Genomic DNA, 20559 nt, shown 5'->3' on the forward strand with positions numbered 1-20559 from the left:
TGCTTATAATGTCTTTATCACAATTACATTTTTCTGTTTTTTTTGTTTTAGTTATTCTTGCTAATTTGCTTAATTAACTTTCAAACTTCCATTTACCGGTAAATATAATCAGTATGTTTTTGCAGCAAGACTGCTGTTTAAAACAGTCTAATTTGAGGCCACTAGCTGCAGAGGAAAAGCTGCAGAGAGTTTTTTCCCACACTAGTGGTGTGCTGTGAAGGAACTTTTTTTATGTGTCACCTCAGCAGTTTTTGGTCGCCTCAAGGTGTTGTAAATTCATTCTCCCATTCTAAGGAGGATTACCGACCACACTTGACTTTGAAGCTCCAAAGATTTCCAAAACAAGGTTTGACTTCAAGGCTTCTCTGTGAGTTGAGGGGATTTTAATGAGGGGATTTTGACTCCAGTCATAGATGATCAGCTCCCGTAATCAGGCCATCTATCACAATTTTGTGCATATAGTGCTTTACTGGCTCCTTCACCCTCACAGATATACTGCACAGAGCCTCAGGGGGGTTAATTCTGCCTCACATACAGGAATGTGATGCATCCAAAGAGTCTAGCAGTGCACATACTAACATAGGGTGACACAGTGTTTCAATGATTATTGCATGTTTCTACCCAGACAGTTCATGCAAATCAAGTGGAAACTTTTAGCTCACCATTGATAAGAATGAACGAGTGACAGAAACATGTCTACAGTGTTTGCAGCTCTCCACCCAATAAATGCAGGGATATCCTAAAGGCCCAAAGAGGATGAAAAGAATAGAGTGCTGCAGGAATGAGTCCTAAAACCCGGAAATGAGTTAGCATTTTTGCACATCCGGATCCCTCATCTTAAAGTCAATGCGCTTTTTGAATGTTTTTTGGGTTCTATGCCTTAAATCATGTCTGTGGTTTACACAAGCTTAAGAGATTTACGTTTTGTTCTAAAATATAAAACACAAGTCATACAAAGGCAGTTGCTAACAAGTGGCTAAATGAGACAGCATCGTTGTGTATTCTCGTGCTCATACGACTGTTCGTTTAGCAAAATGTTAGCTTTTTACTGCTGCCCATTGCATTCACGCTTCAAAAATCATGAAAATTGTAGCTACAACCAGCTGCCTGTTAGCTTAGCTTAGCATAAAGACTGGTTCTTAGGGAAAACAGCTAACACGAAATACCATGTTAATTACAGTACTATAGTTAGTTTCGTGACCTTTCGAACAAGCCAGGCTAGCTATTTCCCCTTTCCAGTCTTTATGCTAAGCTAAGCTAATCACCTACTAGGTTTAGCTTTGTATTTCGCAGACAGGTGAGAGTGGTGTCAGTCTTTTCATTTTACTTTTGGTAAAAAAGCGAATGAACGTTTTTCCCAAAATGTCCAAGTCTTGCTTTAAGACAATAAATGAACTCTTTGTTTCTACTCTCACTCCCTGTTAAGCCTTTCCCTTAAACAACCTTCACCTTTAAACTTCGACTGAATCATTAAAGACTCGGAATTCAAGTCAGCTGACAAACTGAGCCCTACATCCACTTCATGTGAGAACAAAGCATTAGTCGCCTCAGACCTGGCTTTCATTATGACATATTTTTGCCAAATGCACCACAACAGAGACATGAATAACACAGACATGTTGGCACGCAGTGCTGCTTTGATTGACGTCACCTAATGATGCATAAAGGTCCACGTGAAGCCCCGCAGTTAACACTAACTACTATCAGACCAGAAAATGGAGGACAGATGCTGACATGAGTGTGTTGAAACTTTTCTTTCCTGTCTCTGTATTGTTTCAGTGGAGGATGACAATTTCCTTTAGTGTGCGAGAGAAGGTTTGAAACAGACAATTAGACAGATGTTAAAGAAATATGGAAAGAGACAGACCTAGTCTTTTTTAAGTCTCCATTAATGAATGACATAACCGCTCTACTTTTCAAGTTTTGTGATCTACAAGAGAGAAACTGTGCGTGAGAGAACGAGAGCGCCACAGACAGAGAGAGTGTGTACATTGTGCTGTGTAGTCGGATCAGGTCGTCTCGGTCAGAGCAGAGAGAGAAGTACTGCTCAGATCAGCTCAGATCGGCTCAGAGGCTGACAGCTCCCTGACAGGGATTTAGAGGACTGCCTGTAAATAATAGGGGTTCAGACCTGGGGCACCTTGCTCCTTTACAAAGTGCTCATTTCTCATCTCTCTTTCTCTCTCTCTCTCTCTGTCTCTCTCTCTCTCTGTTGCCAACGATACCTAAAATTCCCACAGAGTTTAGATAACTTTCGGTGACATTTGCATCAGCAGACCACTGACTCGAGAGGTTCAGCATTACTGAAATAAAAGACATTTTCCATATGTTTTAACAGCAGGGTAAAGGGGAATTCTTATGGCAATCATCTGCGTCATCTCAAAGAGAAACATTCAAATTTCCAGGAAAAAGAAAGGAAAGCAAAGCAGCAGACTTTGAGATAGATGACGTCATTGATTCAAACTGAACATCTGCACACCAGATGCAGACCCAGCCTTAAAATAGGTACTGTTGGTAGGAAGTATAGGCCACCTGCGGGGTGTATTTATACGCTTTGTGTAAATAGTTTGTTTGCAGTGCACATAATTCATGTTATGGCTACAGCTGAGTGGCCTTAAGATACTTACGGATGAGCTGAGATGAGATGAGATGCTAATGAAACGTCAGTGACACTTTGGGGCTTGATTTGAGTTAAACTGTTCCAAATCACCAATATGCAGATTGCAATCCAGTGCAATAAATACAATAAAGTACACAAAGATTTTTAAAAGTGGCATTTTTTCGGGGGGGGGGGGGATCTAAACCAAATGTATACAACATGTGCAAGACAATCAAGCCTACTGTGACAATGTGAGCTAAATGTTGAGATGTGCAGTGTACACATTGAATTTGTTCTATATATTCTGCACATTTAAAGACTTGCTGTACTATAAAGTTTTAAAAATAATTTTGAATGTGTTTTTGCACTGAATGAAAACTGTGGATTTTGTCACCCATCATTTTTGCTCAATCGGGATCTCTCACGGCCAGCATGGGGAGAAGAAATGAAAGCAATGTATAACTCTGCCATGTGAGTAACACGTGGGGGCCTCTGCCTAGCCCTGAGTGTCTTTGGGTTTTCCAGACACGCCTTTTAACCACCGGGGCTGCAGTGCTGAGGAGGAGGATCGGGTGAAGGTGGAGCGGAGGGAAAGGGAAGAAACCGTCCCCCTGTCAGAAGTATGCGGGGCTCGTCCTCTCAGACCTTGCGTCAGCCCGGACGGTTTAACAAAGCTGTCAGCCCCGGTGCGGACGCAGACGGAGGTGCACGGAGCTGACAGCGACGGGACGAGGAGGATGTAGCTCACCTGCGGAGAGCGGCGTGTCGTGCGTTTAAGACGGGACTAATTCAGGAGTCAATGCATTTGCAGTTCATCACCAGTGATGAGTTGGCTCCTGGTGTGGATTCTAACTGCTGCCGGGATTCAACAACAGGTGGGATGGAGGATAGATTTTTAATGATACTGAGCTCTCATCCAGGATGCAGAGGAGTTGTGAGGTTAACATAATTCTCCATTTATAGCCCAGAGAAGCTTTAAACTTCCCATAATGACATATAGTGTGTTTCTAGTTCTTCACAGTATGTTTGATTGACTTTTGACAGTTTGATTGTAAAGTTTTTGCTCCAAAGAAGTTAAAGTATTTGTTGAATCATTATAAGGACTTTTGTGGCATAGTGGTAAGTTTATGGGAACCGCGTCGTTGGAGATAACAAATAAATGTGACATCAAAAAAATAGTTGGCCGTAAAGTAAGCTTGATTGAATTTGTTGACTAAACTGAACCCATAATTCTCTTTGCATGTTTCTGAAGTGACGTCCCTTTGTCATCTTCATCCCGGAGTTAAACTTGAGAAGCTGACAGTGGCCGCCGCTTCACGTCCCCTCGTTTGTTTTATTCTGGTGCCACCTCGTGGTTATATAGGAAAGAACTTGTTTTTTAACGGCTTCGTTACTTTTTTCCACACTCCGCTATTATCTATATTTATCAGTCTGTGGCTCAGCTTTTAAATAATGTATGCTGGAAAAAAAAAAGAAATAAAAACTGTGATTTATTACAAAGAAAATGCCGTTTTGCCAGTTTTAAAGCCATTTAGCAAAGGAAAGTAATTTATGTTTGTTTTACTTTATTTAAAAACTAGACCATGATAATACATTATTTCATATGGGATATTATTGTTATCCTTTCAGCTGATAATGAAACGTAATGTGGTAGCCTAATAATGCATTTTTTCCTCATTTTTCTTACCAGCATTGTTTAAAGTATGAACATGTTTGAAACAGTTGTTTTTTTTCTCCTTTCAATGTCACATAATGTGTTGAGGGAGATTTTATGACAACAATACCTGTTTCTGTTTCCCCCCTGGCCTTTTTGGAAAAAAAGTCTCATTTTTCAAATGTTTTCCCACCTCCCTGAGGAAGGGTTTGTCGGGCACAAATCAAAGGTCATCTGGTCTGACAAGGAAACAGATCAAATCAGCTGAGGAAGGAGGGTCATCAGTCCTTTTCACTTTTCAGAAGAGAAAATACTTTTATCAGCCATCACCAAAATATGACAGCTATTGTAGAAAAACATTCAAAGAGATGATGATTTGAAGGGTTATATGACAAGATATGACATGAGATGATGAAGCATGTTTCCTCACAATTAATTGTGGATTAGGTGTGGTGTGTGCGTGTGTGTGTGTGTGTGTGTGTGTTGGGGGGGGGGGTGCATGCATTTCTTTCATGGATCAGCTCTTTACTAAGAACTAACTGATCATATGGATGATATTATAATGTATGAGTATAGGACCTCCAGTGGATTATTTGCTTCCCTAGACAGTTTCAATGTTTCTTGATAAATACAGTTGTCATTTTATTATTACCTCATGTGTGTTAAGTGAAAATTGACATACTCCATATTAGTTTTAAGGATGTATAGTTTGGTGAACTTTTCTTTGCCTAGGAAGCAAACCTTAGTGTCTCTCTCACTGAATGATGACCCCGAGACCATCTTCTGACATTCTTTTCAAGCACGCTGTGTTCTCAAAACAAGCAGAATTGAATTTGACCTCTCAAAAGGGATATCTGTTCCACTGTCCAAAACTAACTTCCAATTGTTAGGCTGTTAACGTGGATCATGTGGCCTGTTTCAGTGACAACATCTGCTTTTAAGAACCACAGAGCTCTTTACTGTGTGATCTTGGCTTCACAGAGCAGCTTGTAAGAGTCAAAACTGGGGGTGGGGGGGTGATTAAGTTTCATTGGCAGGATTTTTAACAGCTCAGCACAGTTGCAGATTTTAAATATGAGTATGAAACACTTCTGGAGTGTTAAGTACAAACAAGACTTTACTATGTCACTGCTTTAATGAGATTATCTCCACTGGGTTTTTCATTAATTTTTATAGGCTTAATTGATTTATTGCTCAGCATGATGTTAGCAGGCCGCCATGTGATTCACCTGTGTAGGCAGTGAAACAGAAGTGTGTGTTTGTTAGGGCAGGATATGAAAGAATTCAGGATTAAGGATATTAAGAATATTGCCTCGCCACATTAACTCTTTTTGTAATAAAAGATGGCGTTTTCATCATTCAAGTGTTTTACTTTGTGTGACCAAAGATAATACTGTATTTGAGGGTTCATACATGATGTTGCATTTATTCATTATGAGAAGCCAATGGTCATATTGTGAACAAAAACATTATATTTTATGAAATTGACTGGTTAAAATGCATTTTGTTTTAAGAAAGTTGTTGTCTTTTAGGCTTAATTTACCCACTTTCCTCTCTCCAGGCCTACTCCCAGAACTCCACTGCCATGCCGCCTGCGACAGCCTTCACATCCCCAGCTGCGGACCTGTACAACCGCACACAGTACTGCACGTGGCCCTGCGATTGCCCCATGGTCCCCCCCACCTGTCCGCCGGGCGTGAGCCTCCTCATGGACGGCTGTGACTGCTGCAAGGCCTGCGCCCGTCAGGTTGGCGAGGTGTGCAACGAGGCAGACACATGCGACTACCACAAGGGACTGTACTGTGACTACAGCTCGGGCAAGCCTAGGTACGAAAAAGGAGTGTGTGCATGTAAGTGTCACTCATCGAAACCGACAAAACAAACAACAGATTTTACACAGCAGGTTCTAGTTTATTCATCTGATGTATTTTAGGCTCACTGTGTACACCGCGGCACAGATTGCAAGGAACAAGATTGTAGGTTATTTGTTGTAGAGCATGGTGTTTGCTGCCACATCAATGCCGGTTGTCCTAGCAACAACACAGATGTCACTTGACCAGAATACTGATGCAGTTTAAGGTTGTCTGTTTGGCACCACGGGCTGCAGCATACAAGCCATTTGTTCACCTCCTCTGGTCTTGGTTTTCAGTTCCAGTAGTTCATAGTTGCATGAGGCATTTTGACAGCACATATTTCTGTGCAGAGCTCTGTTTGCTGCTCTCGATGGGATATCCTGCTGAGGGAAATCACTTCACAATACAATAACAGTTGCATGTCCACAAATGTGAAGTGGTTTGTATTACAAACCGCAATGGAAGTGACTTGTTGACATCATAAGCCTGCATTCTATATGTTTGGGGATGTTTACACCTGGGAAATGATATCCAACTCACTGACATACAAAACATTATTGGTATTATATTATTCTTATTATGTATCACTCACATTTAGTGCTAAATGTAATTTAGACATTTGATTTTTCACACTAAAATAGAGAATGTTGGGTTGTACATTACAATATAGTCACTTTCAAAATGAATTTTTTTGTCAAACCACAAAGTAATTTATCTTATGTCAAACATTTTTACCTTTTAAGAATGAATTCATTCATAACTATTTGGATCATGAATGCTATGACATTAATATAGCTCCCAAGGGTTTGCAGTATGCATTGCATGTCCGTATAATATGTGACTGCTTGTCATTTCTCTCTGCCAGATATGGTGGGAACAGGCTGCGAGCATGATGGCGTGATCTACCGTAACGGGCAGAGCTTCAAGCCCAGCTGTAAATACCAGTGTGTGTGTGTGAACGGTGCCATCGGCTGTGTGGGGCTGTGCACGGAGTCCCAACCTCCGCGGGTGTGGTGCCAAACCCCACGCCGGGTCAAAGTCAGGGGACAATGCTGTGAGCAATGGATCTGTGATGAACCCAAAAGAGGGCGCAAGACGGCACCACGACACGCAGTAGAGGGTAGGACGCCTCGGATATATGTATACACAAAGGGGGGGGGGGGGGGTACGCTATTACTTGGTAAAATTAAGCTTTATCTTTCAAACTCTTTTCAAATCCCCTCATTTCTTTCCAGCCCACTGAAATGCGTCACAGTTCACAGTTCAGCTAAATCAAAGGGACTGCTTCCAGTATAGTAAGAACACAAAAAGTAGGTAATGCTAGTGAGGAATAAACTAGTGGGTTCTTTAAAATAAGCATTGTCATTGCTTTAAAAGCATGGTTATGTCAACTAATTCTTAGGTTCTGGAGGCTTTTTGAAGGACTGGGATCTGGAGAATATCATTGTAGATGCAGTTCTCTGAATAGCGTTATATCTACAGTTGAATATATTGTACATGTAAAAAGTTGTAAGAGGCCAGGGAATGCAGATTGATCTTATACAGTTTCAATTCTTTGGATATTTCTCATAATATATTGTTAATTTACATTTTGTAGAAGAAAGAGTTAATATTGTTTTTCAATAACAGATGGATACAATTGGATTTGTATTTGTAGCTGCAGCTGTGTTTATAATTGGCAGTACAACATCTGTTAGTTATGTAAGGACAGTTTGTAGTCCAGGAGGATCCTGAGGTTTGGGTGTGTGTGTGTGTGTGTGTGTGTGTGCAGGGACAGACCAACCCTTTCCTGTGGAAGCCCTCATCCAGTTTTTGGATTATGTCAAGTTTAGTGTCTTATTATTGCAGCAGTGCTGTGGAGGATCAATGTGAAAGAAGATATCTTTGTGTTGCATACGGATAGGGATCAGATCCAGATTACGAGGTAATTTAGATTAAAAACAGAGACAACAGAAGGTTCCTATGCTTCTCCTGGTAAAATATTACAAATATAGAAACTGCCCTGAACAGTTTTCTGGCCTTTTGACTTTTCTTTTTCGTCAGTTTAAACATTTATGTTGATATCTTTATCCTTCAACATTATTGCATTCATTAGTTCTTTATCTAAATAGAACTAAGAGGTATCTGTATAAAAAACGAAGTGTAGCAGTTTGTAGACATGATCTATTTACCTCACTTCCAGCTTCCCCAGCTGAGACCAGGAGCTGGCACAAGAACTGCATTACCCAGACTACCTCATGGAGCCCCTGCTCAAAGAGCTGTGATCGCGGCCTGTCCCTGAGGATCTCTAACGCCAACGAGGAGTGTGAGCTGGTCAAAGAGTCTCGCCTGTGCAACCTGCGGCCCTGTGAGGTCGACATCACCAAACACATCAAGGTAGCAATTCTGTTTGATATCTCAAGCAGGCAAACGATGATGTGCATGATTAAAAACTGGGTATTCAAAAGGTTCCTAAACTTTACACCTTTCTACTCCCGTCCTCCATCAGCCGGGAAAGAAGTGTCTGAACATCTACAGGGAAGAACTGTCCTCAAACCTCACCATCTCTGGCTGCACCAGCAGGAAGCAGTACAGGCCCAAATACTGCGGCGTCTGCACAGACGAGCGCTGCTGCATCCCCTACAAGTCCAAAACCATCGATGTAGAGTTCGAGTGTCCTAACGGGACAGGATTCACCTGGAAGATGCTTTGGGTCCAGGCTTGCTTCTGCAACCTCAGCTGCAGAAACCCCAACGACATCTTCGCCGAGCTGGAGAGTTACTATGGTCACTCAGAAGTCATGAACTAACAGGTGGCAATCCCGGTCTCTGCCTGTGGGAGGATCCTGACTTACTCCTGGCTTCTCTTTCTTACGCAATGTTTTATATTTGTGATGCGTATGATTATGTACAAGGTATTTACTTACGGTCTCTTTTCCTATTGGAAAAATCTGTAAATATGAAACACATATGTGTCTCCAGATTGGATTCATAAAGCATGATGTGCTTTTGAAGAATATTTGAAGCACTGCTTTGCAAATGAAAACAATATTCAGCCCGTGAGTGTATGTAACAGTGAAGGCTTAATTTATTTATGTAGCTTTTTGCATATGAAATAACACATGCAATGTTCTTGACATTGTCTGTCTTTAAACTCACAAGTCAACTTCGACGATAAGGCTTTATTCGAGATGTTTTCCTTTATATTTCTTTAAATTTACTGTATAAGAAATATTACAAAGACAGATATGGACTGATGTGCCAAAGACAAAGCCTTATTTTAGGACTGCATGTCCAAATATTCAATAATGACAATCAGGGAAGATCAGTTACACGTTTTTTATTGTCATTTTTTTAATAAATACAAACTGTTATGTCACTTTAATGCTTTCCTAAAGCATTAGACGGTTGTATGTCACATCTTTACAAAGCTGTGTATGTGTTCTACAAAGCTAAATGTTGCTGTAGTGCAAGTAAAATTAAAGAGAAGAAGGTGTCGGGTAAGTTATATGGTTATCCTCATGTTAAAATGTGGACCTATCACTTCACTCACCCAAAAATCCACAACCACATAAGAGCATCACGTCTAAAAAAAAACCATTTCCATGGCACATCTTTGTTCCATTGTGCTTGATTGCATATAAATCATCATAAAAAGAAAAGAAAGAAAAAAAAAAAAAAAAGAATGTCTGAAGCCATGATCCATCAATAAAAGCATACAATGTAAAAGCTTTTGAATTTTGATTCATGACAAAGCATACAGCCTCATTGGAATGTACTAAAAATGATCGTGTAATTTGCGTTAAGAGTGTGAACAGATGTATAGTTGCTAAAAAAAAAAAAAACGTGTTTGTGAAAAAATGCAAGGGTAATAGATATTAGCATATTAGAAACAATATTATTTGCTGTATAAACATGATATACTTGAAGTCTGTCGATTCATTTTCAAAGTTACATTGCAATTTGTGAGAAAAACTATAATTTTTATTAATCCAAGCGCCATATTCTCTCTCCATATCTACAAATTCCACGTACAAAGAACATTTCAAACATGGAAAATACAGAATAACTGATCAAACAATTACAGTGAGAACAGAATACGGTCATTTACAGTCAGGTATATTTGAGAAAGCCGTGTCAATATGGTAAAAATAGGATGCGGGAATGCAGGAATGGAAATTAAAACATTTTTTAATATGCATGAGTGATTATGAGAGATACATGTACAAGCTGGTGTACTCTTCGCCACAGCTTTCTCCGACATTCTCTACTTCGGTGTCCCAAGATGCTGCGGTGACCCCAACTACACACTCACCCGACCGAGGAGCTCAGGAGCATTTTCTATTCAGATGTATGCGAGTCCCTCAGAATGACAAAACAGGCAAACAGTTGACCCTGAACTCCCACTCAAAAGCATTGTATTTTCAAATTTGGGGCATCTCGCCTGCACTGAATAGTCTACAGGTGAGTGTCCGTTGTGCGTTTTTACAATACCAGGTATGTTATATTAGTGTCCTTCTCGACATCGGTGTGTAGTGTATGTGCAGAGGAATGTGTGTTTCTGTGTGTCAGTTAGAGGCAGCGCAGCACAAGCCGAAGGGACCATGAGAGGTTTGGGTGCCTGGAGAGCGACGGGTCACTTAACAGGAGACTTCGGTGGACTTGGGCACAGCTTGGTCCACGTTGCTGTTGGCCGTGCCGTCCATGGAGCCGCCTGTGTGTGAGCGGCCGCGCTGGTTGTCGCCCGTTTGGCTGCGGCTGCGGTTGCCCTCGTTGGTGTGCGAGCGAGAGCGGTTTCCCTCACTGGTGTGGGAGCGGGAGCGATTGCCCTCGAAGGAGGTGACGCTGGAGCCGGAGGCTGTGCGGGAGCGGACCAGGCGGGTCATGCTGGCAGACGGCACTGAGGGGAGAGGAGGAGGAGGATTTAGTAAATGCACTGTTTTGACTAAAGATTATTCTAGTGCTACTGTGAAGAAACCAAGTTCATTTAATTACATTTCTGAGGTACTTGTACTTTACTTAAGTATTTTGATTTTATGTTTTAAGAGTGAAATGATGTAGCTTTTACTCCACTACATACTTCTGAACACAACAGTTACTTGTTACTGTGCAGATTATGATTTTAAAAAAATCTAATGAGCCTACGAAATACAAACCACCCAACAGTATAAAAAAAATACTAGAATCAGTTCCACTTCGACCAATAACACATTCAAATGTCATTTACACGTTTATGTATCAGTAATGAATATCCAATGCTATGTTATTTTACATTAACACCATAACTCTGACACAGACCATTTTACCAGAATACCCCTTAATGACATTTGACTGATAATATTGACCTGCTTTTTTTATTGCACACTCTGCAGTACAACAAACAGTTGGAGTTGACCTTAGGTTGAAGCGATAATGTGAGTACATAGGTCATTTATTAACCCCACACAGTGGTGAAGAGGAGAATGTGGGTGAACTCTGCACTCATGGCACCAGGAATTTTGAGTACAATTCTTTTTTCAAATTGTTTACAAAAATCGTAAAATTTAACCTCAATATTCCTGTGAAGTGCATTGTCAATTAAGTAAAGATACTGCATGTATTGAATACGTACTGTATCCCATGCCCTGAATGAAGTACTTGAAAGCTTCTGTCAGTTTGGCAGGCTGCAGAGAGAAGAAAAAAAAAAACACACAAGTGGGGAGATAATTAGTCCTCTTGTCATTAATTATCACACTTTGTTTACATAACATTGACAAAACTCAATCTCTCATCCAGCAGCTCACTGCTCAGGGTCTGAGATATGACAGCTGCTATGAGCAGGTGCAGCGCAGCGTGGAGGATTACAACCTGACAACTGTGGTTCATTTCAGCCACTTGCTAATGCTCTTAAGTGCAACCTTCTTATGTCATCCACACGTCCACCTGACCCCTTCTGCGGCGATTATCCAGCCCTACACAGCCTGCTCTACAGCATTAACAGTGTCTCGCAAAGCTTTTCTGTCACACAAACATACACACCTGGTCAACCTGCGGCATGCCTCCGCAGTCAGACATCTGGAGAAAGGAGGGAAAACACAAAAGAGGCCATTAGCATTTAGCATGTTGTACATTCGCACAGCAGTGGACACACGCCATTACCCCCACATTGCATTCGACACATCCTATTTCAACACGTCAAACACCTTGTCCCTGCTACCTCCAATCAGTGATCCTCTAGACCCTGAACAGTTAACCCCAATAAATGGTACCCATTTGAGCTCTAGCAGCCATTTGGTTGCAGCTGTGGGTCATAAAATAGGTTGCCTTGGGCCAACACAAGTAGGTCAGTTCAGCAGATTGTGTCCTCAGAGGCGATATGCCATGCACGTCGCCTCTGAGGACACGTTCAGCTTTCCTACCCCTGGTTAATATGTCACCAGGTAAATGCTGAGCCACTGGAATCTAATCAGCCGATGCGTTTCCATCAAGGCTATTATAATCTGAATGAGAATATGGGCCAGGAGGTGAACGAGGCGAGAGAGTGGAGAATCGGGTCTGCTTACCTTAAGCAGGGTAGTCTTTGTTGGGTCCAGCTTGGTGTTGCACTCAACCTGTGGGTTCAAATAAAACACATCTATTCAGTTAAGTATCCTACAAGATTAGCAGTCATATTTTGCAGGTTAAATATATAAGCTGCTATGGCAAAATAATGTGAGATAAAATGTTAAAAATAAGGTTTTAATGTATCGCTTATAATCGCCGGCTATGGCTCATAAATGCTAGGAAATCTAATGCTGTTTGGGGGATTTGGGGCGCCTCCCTGAGCTAAAAGCAGTAACAGTCTTTCACTGTTAACAGATTAAAACTACTCTGCATCACTTGATTTCTGATCCCAACTTTGTTGTTTCCTACGTTGTGTTATACAGTTGTCCTTAAGCATTTAACCGTACATCTTGGGCTTTAATAGGTGACTGGACGGAATAGAAAAACATGTCCAGCACAAGTTTGCTGGGTTAACGGTGGTGGGAAATCGAGTCATTAGCAATTCGCATTGAAGCTTTTTTTTTTTTTTTTTTTTTTAAACGGCTGTGTGAACGACAGAGATTGTGCCTCAACTCACCACAGCCTCCACAGCAGGAGAGGTGTCGCCAACCACCAGCAGTGAAGGGCACCTGGATGAGGGAGACACATACATAACAAATCAAGCATTGGTGAAATGTAATATTTAATATAACATTGTGACTTGAATGATGATGTCTTACTTGAGGGTTTTGATGGTGCCTCCTGGGATCGGCCTCTCAATTTCCAGATCCCTCCGACTGTAGAGACAGACATACGTTACAGAAAATCTTCATATTTCTGTTAATGAAAAGTTAAGATTCTGCAACCTATTGCATCTTTGGTTGTAATTTACTTAGTGTTTTTCTAGTCTACTGACTTCGATGTGTTTTATTTACCTTTCGTAGGACTTGACAAAGAGATGCAGGTTGAACTGGTTCATGTCATTCGTGATGTGGTGGCGGTATGTTCCAATCAGGTCATGGTTGTGGTAGATCTCCTCCTGAGGCAACCAAACACAAAATCTGTTTAAAATCACTGAGAGCTAAAGATATCATCACACTGCTCTGCAACAAAAAAAAAAGAAAAATGTGAATCTGTACCTTTCCAAAGAGGTGGGTGATGAGCATGTCGGGCATGGCATGGGTCCAGCCGCTGATCTGAAATCAGACGTGAAACCATTTAGCTTTAATGCAGCGCTAATATTTTTGTTGGCAGTCCAAAAATTCTGCCAATGTTTTAGTCTTTATATGTGTATGTTTGAGCTAATAATGTGTGTTACCTTGTGTGCAGCCCAGTCCATCCATCCCTCAGCACATGGGTTGATGTTGATGAGCAACAGTCCCTCCACCATGTTCGGGTAGTCCAGCTAAAACACACGCACAACATGATATTAGTGATTTATTACTGTAAAACACAATGCTGCATTTAGCTAAATATATGTGCAAAAAAAGGGGAGCTCCCTCTTCAGGCTGCCGATGTTTTGAGCTATTTGAAAATTGTGTGTGTTAGTCTTATGTTTTGGATTAGTCTTTATATATATACGTATATATATTGTCCTATGATGGACACTTAGCTTATTTACAGAGAAGGCTGCAGCGAGGAGTTAAAAGTTGTATCTCTGTCAGCCTTGTGTCGACAAAGTGAGACTTCCTGCTGTGCACAATGTTAGTGTTGAGCTGGAACATTCCTGAGGCTTTTATGGCTCAGCAGGCTCAAGCAATAGGCAGTGTTATATTGCCAAAATTAGCATAAAGATAAAACACATTAGCTGGCTCTGTTAATCCTAAAATGATTAAAACTCATAATTATTAAGTGTGATTGAGAGGGGAAGGGCCAAACTTACAGCGAATCTGGTCAGAATGTAGGCCCCGGCTCCAATGCCCATTCCTAAAACAGACTTCAGCCTGCGGTCAAACACGCAAGGATACTGTTAGAACAACAGGTTAGAAAAAATCCTAAATTGAAGTGTGAAGAGTTCGTGTGAAAGCTGAAGCTCAATTTACCCAAACTGCTTCAACACCAGTGGGAGGGTCTCAGAGAGTTGGTCCATAGAAGGGTACTCGTATCTGGGAAATAAAAAGCATATCGTTTCAAATGAATGGTTAACAATTTCATAATAACCACTATCTAATCCTTGGTCTATATTGGTCTGTATTGTTGATATCAGCCTGTAACAGCCATCTGTTTTCATATCATGTTCAGCTCAGGTAGCGTCAACATGAAGCAAAGTCCCACCATCAAAGCAGAGATTAGGCTGAACGAGATAAACACCTGTCCCCACAACACATTTGTCAAATTAGGTCGTCTTAAATTCACCCGCAGGGATCTAACTGTCGAGTCAAAGACCACAGCCTGCTTGACATACATTAAGTGCTTGTGTGTGTGTGTGTGTGTGTGTGTGTGTGTGTGTGTGTGTGTGTGTGTGACTGCATGTTAGTCTGGCTCACCCAGTGGAAAAGGTGTTAGCTCCCTCATGCTGCCCGGGGGCGTCAACATGTAAGACGGCAAAGTGCTGCATGATCTCTGACATGTCCTCGTGGTTGAAGAGCGTGCTCCAGCAAGTTTTTTCTGAAAAAAAAACCAGTCCAATGAAAGGGAGGGGAGAGGTGGATAAGTGATACTTGGCTGGTAAGTAGAAATGACCTCAAGTAACTGAAGAACAAGACTTGTTTTGTACGACATGCAGATGCTGTGCCTCGCCCACAATATTTGACACCATCACAAAAATCTATCAGTAAGACTTTAGATACTGTAATGTAATAAATTTAACAATACAAAGCTTTCTTGGTGAACCTAATCTGGTCCCACGTGGTACGGTAATTCAAAACACCCAAGGCTTCAGGCACAACAACAGATGTTTCACTTGGATTGAGCTGAATGGGTCGCCAGGCTTACGGTTCAGTCCAATGTCATGGAAGGTGAGGATGACTGGTCTGTCACCCTTGGGAACCCCCTTCATTGTACAGTGGATTCTTCCATAAGCAGTCTCCACATCAGTCTCCTACAGATGCAGAAAATAAATGAACAAACTTAGCATAAAAAAACATTCCAAGTAAACATATCAAGAGATTCATCTTGAAGCTACAAGGATGAGAATAATGTTGCACCTCAACATTATGTCCAGCAACAGAGGGATGTATCAAACCTGAAGACATTTACCACCACTACAGCGCACTTAAAATGCATCTGTTTAACACAAATATATGACCAAATTAACAACACAAGAACTTCATGTTCAATGATTCATTCACAAAATGTTTTAGTATTGCTTCATTTAGTTTTCAAAATATTCTTTATGCCATTCAAATGTAATGTTTTTTTTTTTTTCTTTCAATTCTTAAATCGAATCACCAAAAAAAAAAAAACTACAAAACTGCCGAAGCCTTTTAAAGATTTTCCACTTATTTAAATCCAGTCCGTTCCTAATAAGGAATCTATCAGAAATATAAAACGATTCTCTATTCGGCGCCGACACCTGTTCTATAACTCCAGCAGGGAGCATAATCCGCCAATGCACTTGAAACTACTCAGTGCAAACATTTCAATACCGCCTTTCTTTACTCACACTGACTTCGATCTCAGTAACGATCATTTCCACGTCAGAATCCTCCAGAACCATGTTTGCAGGAGTAAAGCTCTGCTCGCTACTGAAAAGGTGTAGTTGCAGTGGCTCCCTGAGCTATAGATCCAAACGCTAATAAGCCTCTGAAAGATCCAAACGTTAGTAAGCCTCTGAAGTTGTTTAGCTCTGCTCTGAGCACTTTATAGCCCCCCTACTTACCAGTTGGCCTAAGCTCCCAGCCTCCTATGACGCCTTGCAGGCTGGTCAAAACAAGCTAACTCTAGATGGAGAGATCCCTAAATTGGATCAACCAATGTCAGACAGAGGGGCATTGGCTACTGTGTTGACATGATGAGTACATTATGATCAGTGGGAAAACATGCTGAATGAATTGGGGGAGGGGAAGACATTTCCAAAATAATGGCTGAACTGAGGAACCTTTAACTAAAATGTAACACAGCAGCAAAGGCTACAAAGAGCTTAACAAAGACTTTTAATAAACATTCACTAAAAATACTCCATTAACAGCAAGTGATTGATTTAATAGGCTAATAACAATACGGACATAACACCATGTATTTCAATATAAAAGCTTAAACTCTGAATGCTGTTAATTGCCAAGATTGCCAAAATGCTTGTATACAGCCATAAATTTATAAATCATAAAAAAAAGTCTGCCCTATTGTGACCTGACATCATGGTCTACAAGATGACCTATTGGGTTGTTTTCAAACCAGTTTTGACTGCCCTGGAAGAACATCCAAGGAGGTATACCACCTATTTAGCAGACATAAAAACATCTAAGGATTCTCCTCGCCTCGCTCCACCCACCCTCCCCCTCTACAATCAAACACGTGGGCTTCACGGGCGAAATAATCCTGCAACACGACATTGGCGTGAAAGTACATATGCATTTACTGTGAATGTCAGGAGTAAACCCGCAATATTGTCACCTTCAACTAATCCTACATCAGTAATTGTTGAAAAATTGGCAACCACAGAGATATAGCACTTGCCCTGGATATTTCAGATCGTCTAAACTGTCGGTGTGACACAAAAGTAAGTCAGACGGCTCAGTCGGAGCATTTTTAAAGAATATTTACTTCATACTGAAACTGTACCTTTAAGATCAGCAACTTCTTCTACGTCTTTGCTGACTGTGAGGGTCTGAGCGCTGTCCGAGGTGCTGAGAGGCCCCCCAGACTCAGCAGCACCCATATACCCTTCAAAATGTGTGTGTCAATGTGCTGGAGACGGACGAGAAAGGGTCGATGCACTGCAGCTGTGTTATCTGCCCAGAGTGCGCCTCATCACTCTCAGTACCCGACTGAATTAGCGAGGGCCCAATAAGATCTCAGTCCTGATAAAATCACAGCAGATGAAAGGTCACCGCCATGATGGATGAGCCACTGCCACAACTATGTTGATTAGTGGCAAAGTATTTATTTTTATCCACCACTAGATGGTATCAAACAAGCTAAAATAATAAGGTATAGAATAAACCTGTCTGTACATACAATCAGTAATCTGAGTCGACACAAGCTTCAAACAATACAGCTGGGTTTACAACTGGTGGGAGTGATAAATGCTGGATCTTATTTCTTGTGTCTGGAAACATACCTTGATAACGAGCTGCAGCACAGCCTCTCTCAAGCCCTGCAAGGAAAGAACAGAGTGATGAAAATATAAAACTAATGCAATTATATTGTAACATGCTAAAATCTAATATCCTGAGGGCGCCATCCTGTCACTGAATGTATTTTCACATCCATATGACCTCTGTCATATGAGGCACTGAGTAACATTTCAACTGCACAAGTTGTGGACAAAGGTCAGCAAACTACCTTCACAACATGTACTACACAGAAGCTTTTACACAAACCTACTTATGACTAAAGCTACTTGTTAAAATGAAATCTAATCTGGCGAAGAACATCAGAAGTGTGAGATTTTAGCATTTTGCAGCGATCAGGGTGCTTCATATCTTCACCCTGTGGCTGGCCATGATTAGAAAACTCTTAATGGACCCATTTATTTAATTAGTGTGATACTTAATAGTATCAATATTTGGTGCAGATCCAAATCCAGGTCCACAATTATGAATTGCTAATTGTGAGATCTTTTTTTTTTACTATTTTCTAATGAACAGCTACATTTACTTGAACAAAAAGAACTTGGCAGACATGATTGCATGTCACTGAGCGACAGAGTACTAAAGCTATTTTTTTTCTGAGAATTCTCCTCACACACTGTTTGTCTTGCCTCTGTTCAGGATACATACCGGCAGTTCTCGGTCAACCAGCAGGGGTTTGGACTCAACAACCTGGATGTCGTCCATTTCAAAGAGCTGCAGAGCCTGGGTGTCAGAGAGAACAGAGTAGTTTGTGAGTGACTGGTTCAACCTGTGTTTGAGCCTTAAGACGCTTCAGGTTGTATTGGATGATGTGTGGGAAAAAGATTTAGTAAAATATCTGCCTTTCCCAAACTTCCCAAAGGCGTGTTCTTTTCAATAAGTCATAATGTTACTCAAACCTCTTTGAATAGGGTGCGGCAAAAGGTAGGCGGGCTATAGTCGGCTGACTTGCAGACAATGACATGTTGCGTGAACTTTTGGGGCGTGTTTTACACAAGGCTCATAACACGACACTACTACGGACCTGAATGCACTCACGTACACACAGACCCACACAGGTGCCAAGACAAGAGGAACATGCAGAGACTGGCACTGTGATCTGCACTGAGATGCAGACCAGATAATGGGACACACCTGTGAACCGCCCACAACAGAGACACGCAGACAGAATGAACATAAAATTAAATACTGTGCTTTGGCCCAAACCGTCTATGTTTTTTAAAGACCGAAGCAATCCCTCCCTGTTTCAAGATTGGGATATTTCAAAAAACAAAGAACACAGTTCTAGGCAAACAGAAATAGACTGAAAGGGCAGGGAGAAAAAAAAAGAAAGGAAGTGTGAAGAGATGCCAGGCGTTAGATTGTGATGTGGGTCATGATGCTGTGTTGGAGGAGAGGCAGGCTGAGGCTCTGCATGCAAATCAAATTAGCCAGTTAAAAGGCCTCTTTGTCCACTGGCTCCACTGGCTCCTGAGAGCCAGGGGCCTGCCCTTCTCTCTCCTTCACTGACCCACATACACACAGACAGGAAGCAACAGACACCCTTGTTTCCATCAATACATGCATGCTCTTTCATGCCTCTGCTGGCTCTCTAGCTCGCTCTCAGTATTATGTCCCTTTTTGCCGTTTGTCTAGGTTTCTGCTTGGTTGCGGTTGCTATGTTTGCTCTTTCCATGTGTTTTGTGCGCTCCATCTTTCCATTGGTCTTTGTAAACTAATCGACATCAACCTACAGGACTGCAATGTGACCGTCGGAGGGAAGTGGTCTTTTAGAGGAAGTTTTTCATTACATTTCAAATGTGTAGGTGTCTGACAGAACTCGCTCTGGACTCACACGGACATAAATACACACCCACTCCTGTGACTGGGAGAACAGAGACCGGAGCCAGCCGGATCTCACAATAGCACAGAGGAAGAGGAGTATCAAACAACAGGTTCATTTTTCTGCCGAGGCCTTCAGAAACATGGCCGCCGTCGCACTGCGGGAGCTTTGTTGAAGAGGACAAGAGATCAGCCCCCGTTGAGATTCCACAGCCATGTGAGAGAAGTCATGTTAATGATGTTGAAAAATGAAACTACTCAGGCCGTTTCAGATTAGAAAATGGAGGGGGGGGGAATCAGCGCATGCATCAACATAGGGGAATCCTCTAAGCCTATTTGCAAACACCATCACCACCTGTTAGGTTGGCAGCACAGGGAGAACCTGGCTGGGCAGCAGGCTGAGACAACTAGGTCACCTGCTGTTTACATCAGCGGTGTTCCTCCAATTGTTTGCCTTGCTGAGCTAATGTTTCACCTGGACAAGACGAAGGAGGGGAGGGAGGTGGTTTAGTTTAACCCCACAGGACCCTAATCCCAAACACTAAAATATGAGTACTGCCGTCTTGACACTTCTTACACGTCGAATGATTGGCAGGAAAAAGCATTGCTACATTCAAAATATACATATGAATGATGTAGAATTTTGTGTAGTTTCTCAGATTATCAGTAAGATGCAAATTACCTAGATACAATTTTTAAAAAGGGACGTGATGTTTTTGCAGTGTATCTTTTTCTCACAAGGATTTTATATCGCTGCTGCAGCAGGGGGCTCTCTCTTTAAACTGGCTTCACTCCAAAACTGGTTTGGTGTCATTGGCAACGGTCTTCAACCGAGGCAAACCAGTTCTTGCATGCATATTCTCTATTGAAACTGTGTGTGTGTGTGTGTGTGTGTGTGTGTGTGTGTGTGTGTGTGTGT

General features: G+C 41.6%; 2 protein-coding genes across 3 annotated transcripts in view; one reads left to right on the forward strand and one right to left on the reverse strand.

The window, feature by feature from the left end:
* The first annotated feature begins 3203 nt into the window (after positions 1-3203).
* Positions 3204-9813, forward strand: ccn4a (cellular communication network factor 4a). The gene is made up of 5 exons (XM_031854300.1): positions 3204-3474; positions 5815-6103; positions 6972-7226; positions 8289-8482; positions 8595-9813. The coding sequence occupies exons 1-5, from the start codon at positions 3424-3426 to the stop codon at positions 8892-8894; spliced, it is 1089 nt and encodes a 362-aa protein (XP_031710160.1). The 5' UTR covers positions 3204-3423; the 3' UTR covers positions 8895-9813.
* The window catches only part of ndrg1a (N-myc downstream regulated 1a), a 13119-nt gene continuing 1968 nt past the window's right edge, over positions 9409-20559 (reverse strand). The window contains exons 2-16 of one of the 2 annotated variants that reach the window (XM_031854297.1): positions 18468-18542; positions 17807-17842; positions 15520-15625; positions 15072-15192; positions 14628-14690; positions 14468-14528; positions 13904-13990; positions 13725-13781; positions 13521-13624; positions 13326-13382; positions 13184-13235; positions 12627-12674; positions 12103-12138; positions 11696-11747; positions 9409-10984 (exon numbers count right to left, since the gene is read on the reverse strand). In XM_031854297.1, coding sequence (XP_031710157.1) covers positions 10725-10984; positions 11696-11747; positions 12103-12138; positions 12627-12674; positions 13184-13235; positions 13326-13382; positions 13521-13624; positions 13725-13781; positions 13904-13990; positions 14468-14528; positions 14628-14690; positions 15072-15192; positions 15520-15625; positions 17807-17842; positions 18468-18524 — 1197 coding nt within the window. In that variant the 5' untranslated portion in view covers positions 18525-18542 and the 3' untranslated portion in view covers positions 9409-10724. Of the gene's footprint in view, positions 10985-11695; positions 11748-12102; positions 12139-12626; positions 12675-13183; positions 13236-13325; positions 13383-13520; positions 13625-13724; positions 13782-13903; positions 13991-14467; positions 14529-14627; positions 14691-15071; positions 15193-15519; positions 15626-16189; positions 16687-17806; positions 17843-18467; positions 18543-20559 lie in introns of those variants that run through there. The other variant, XM_031854298.1, reaches the window with a different exon arrangement.

Source organism: Anarrhichthys ocellatus, unplaced genomic scaffold, assembly GCF_004355925.1.
Source record: "Anarrhichthys ocellatus isolate YVR2014 unplaced genomic scaffold, GSC_Weel_1.0 scaffold14, whole genome shotgun sequence".
NCBI lineage: Eukaryota > Metazoa > Chordata > Actinopteri > Perciformes > Anarhichadidae > Anarrhichthys > Anarrhichthys ocellatus.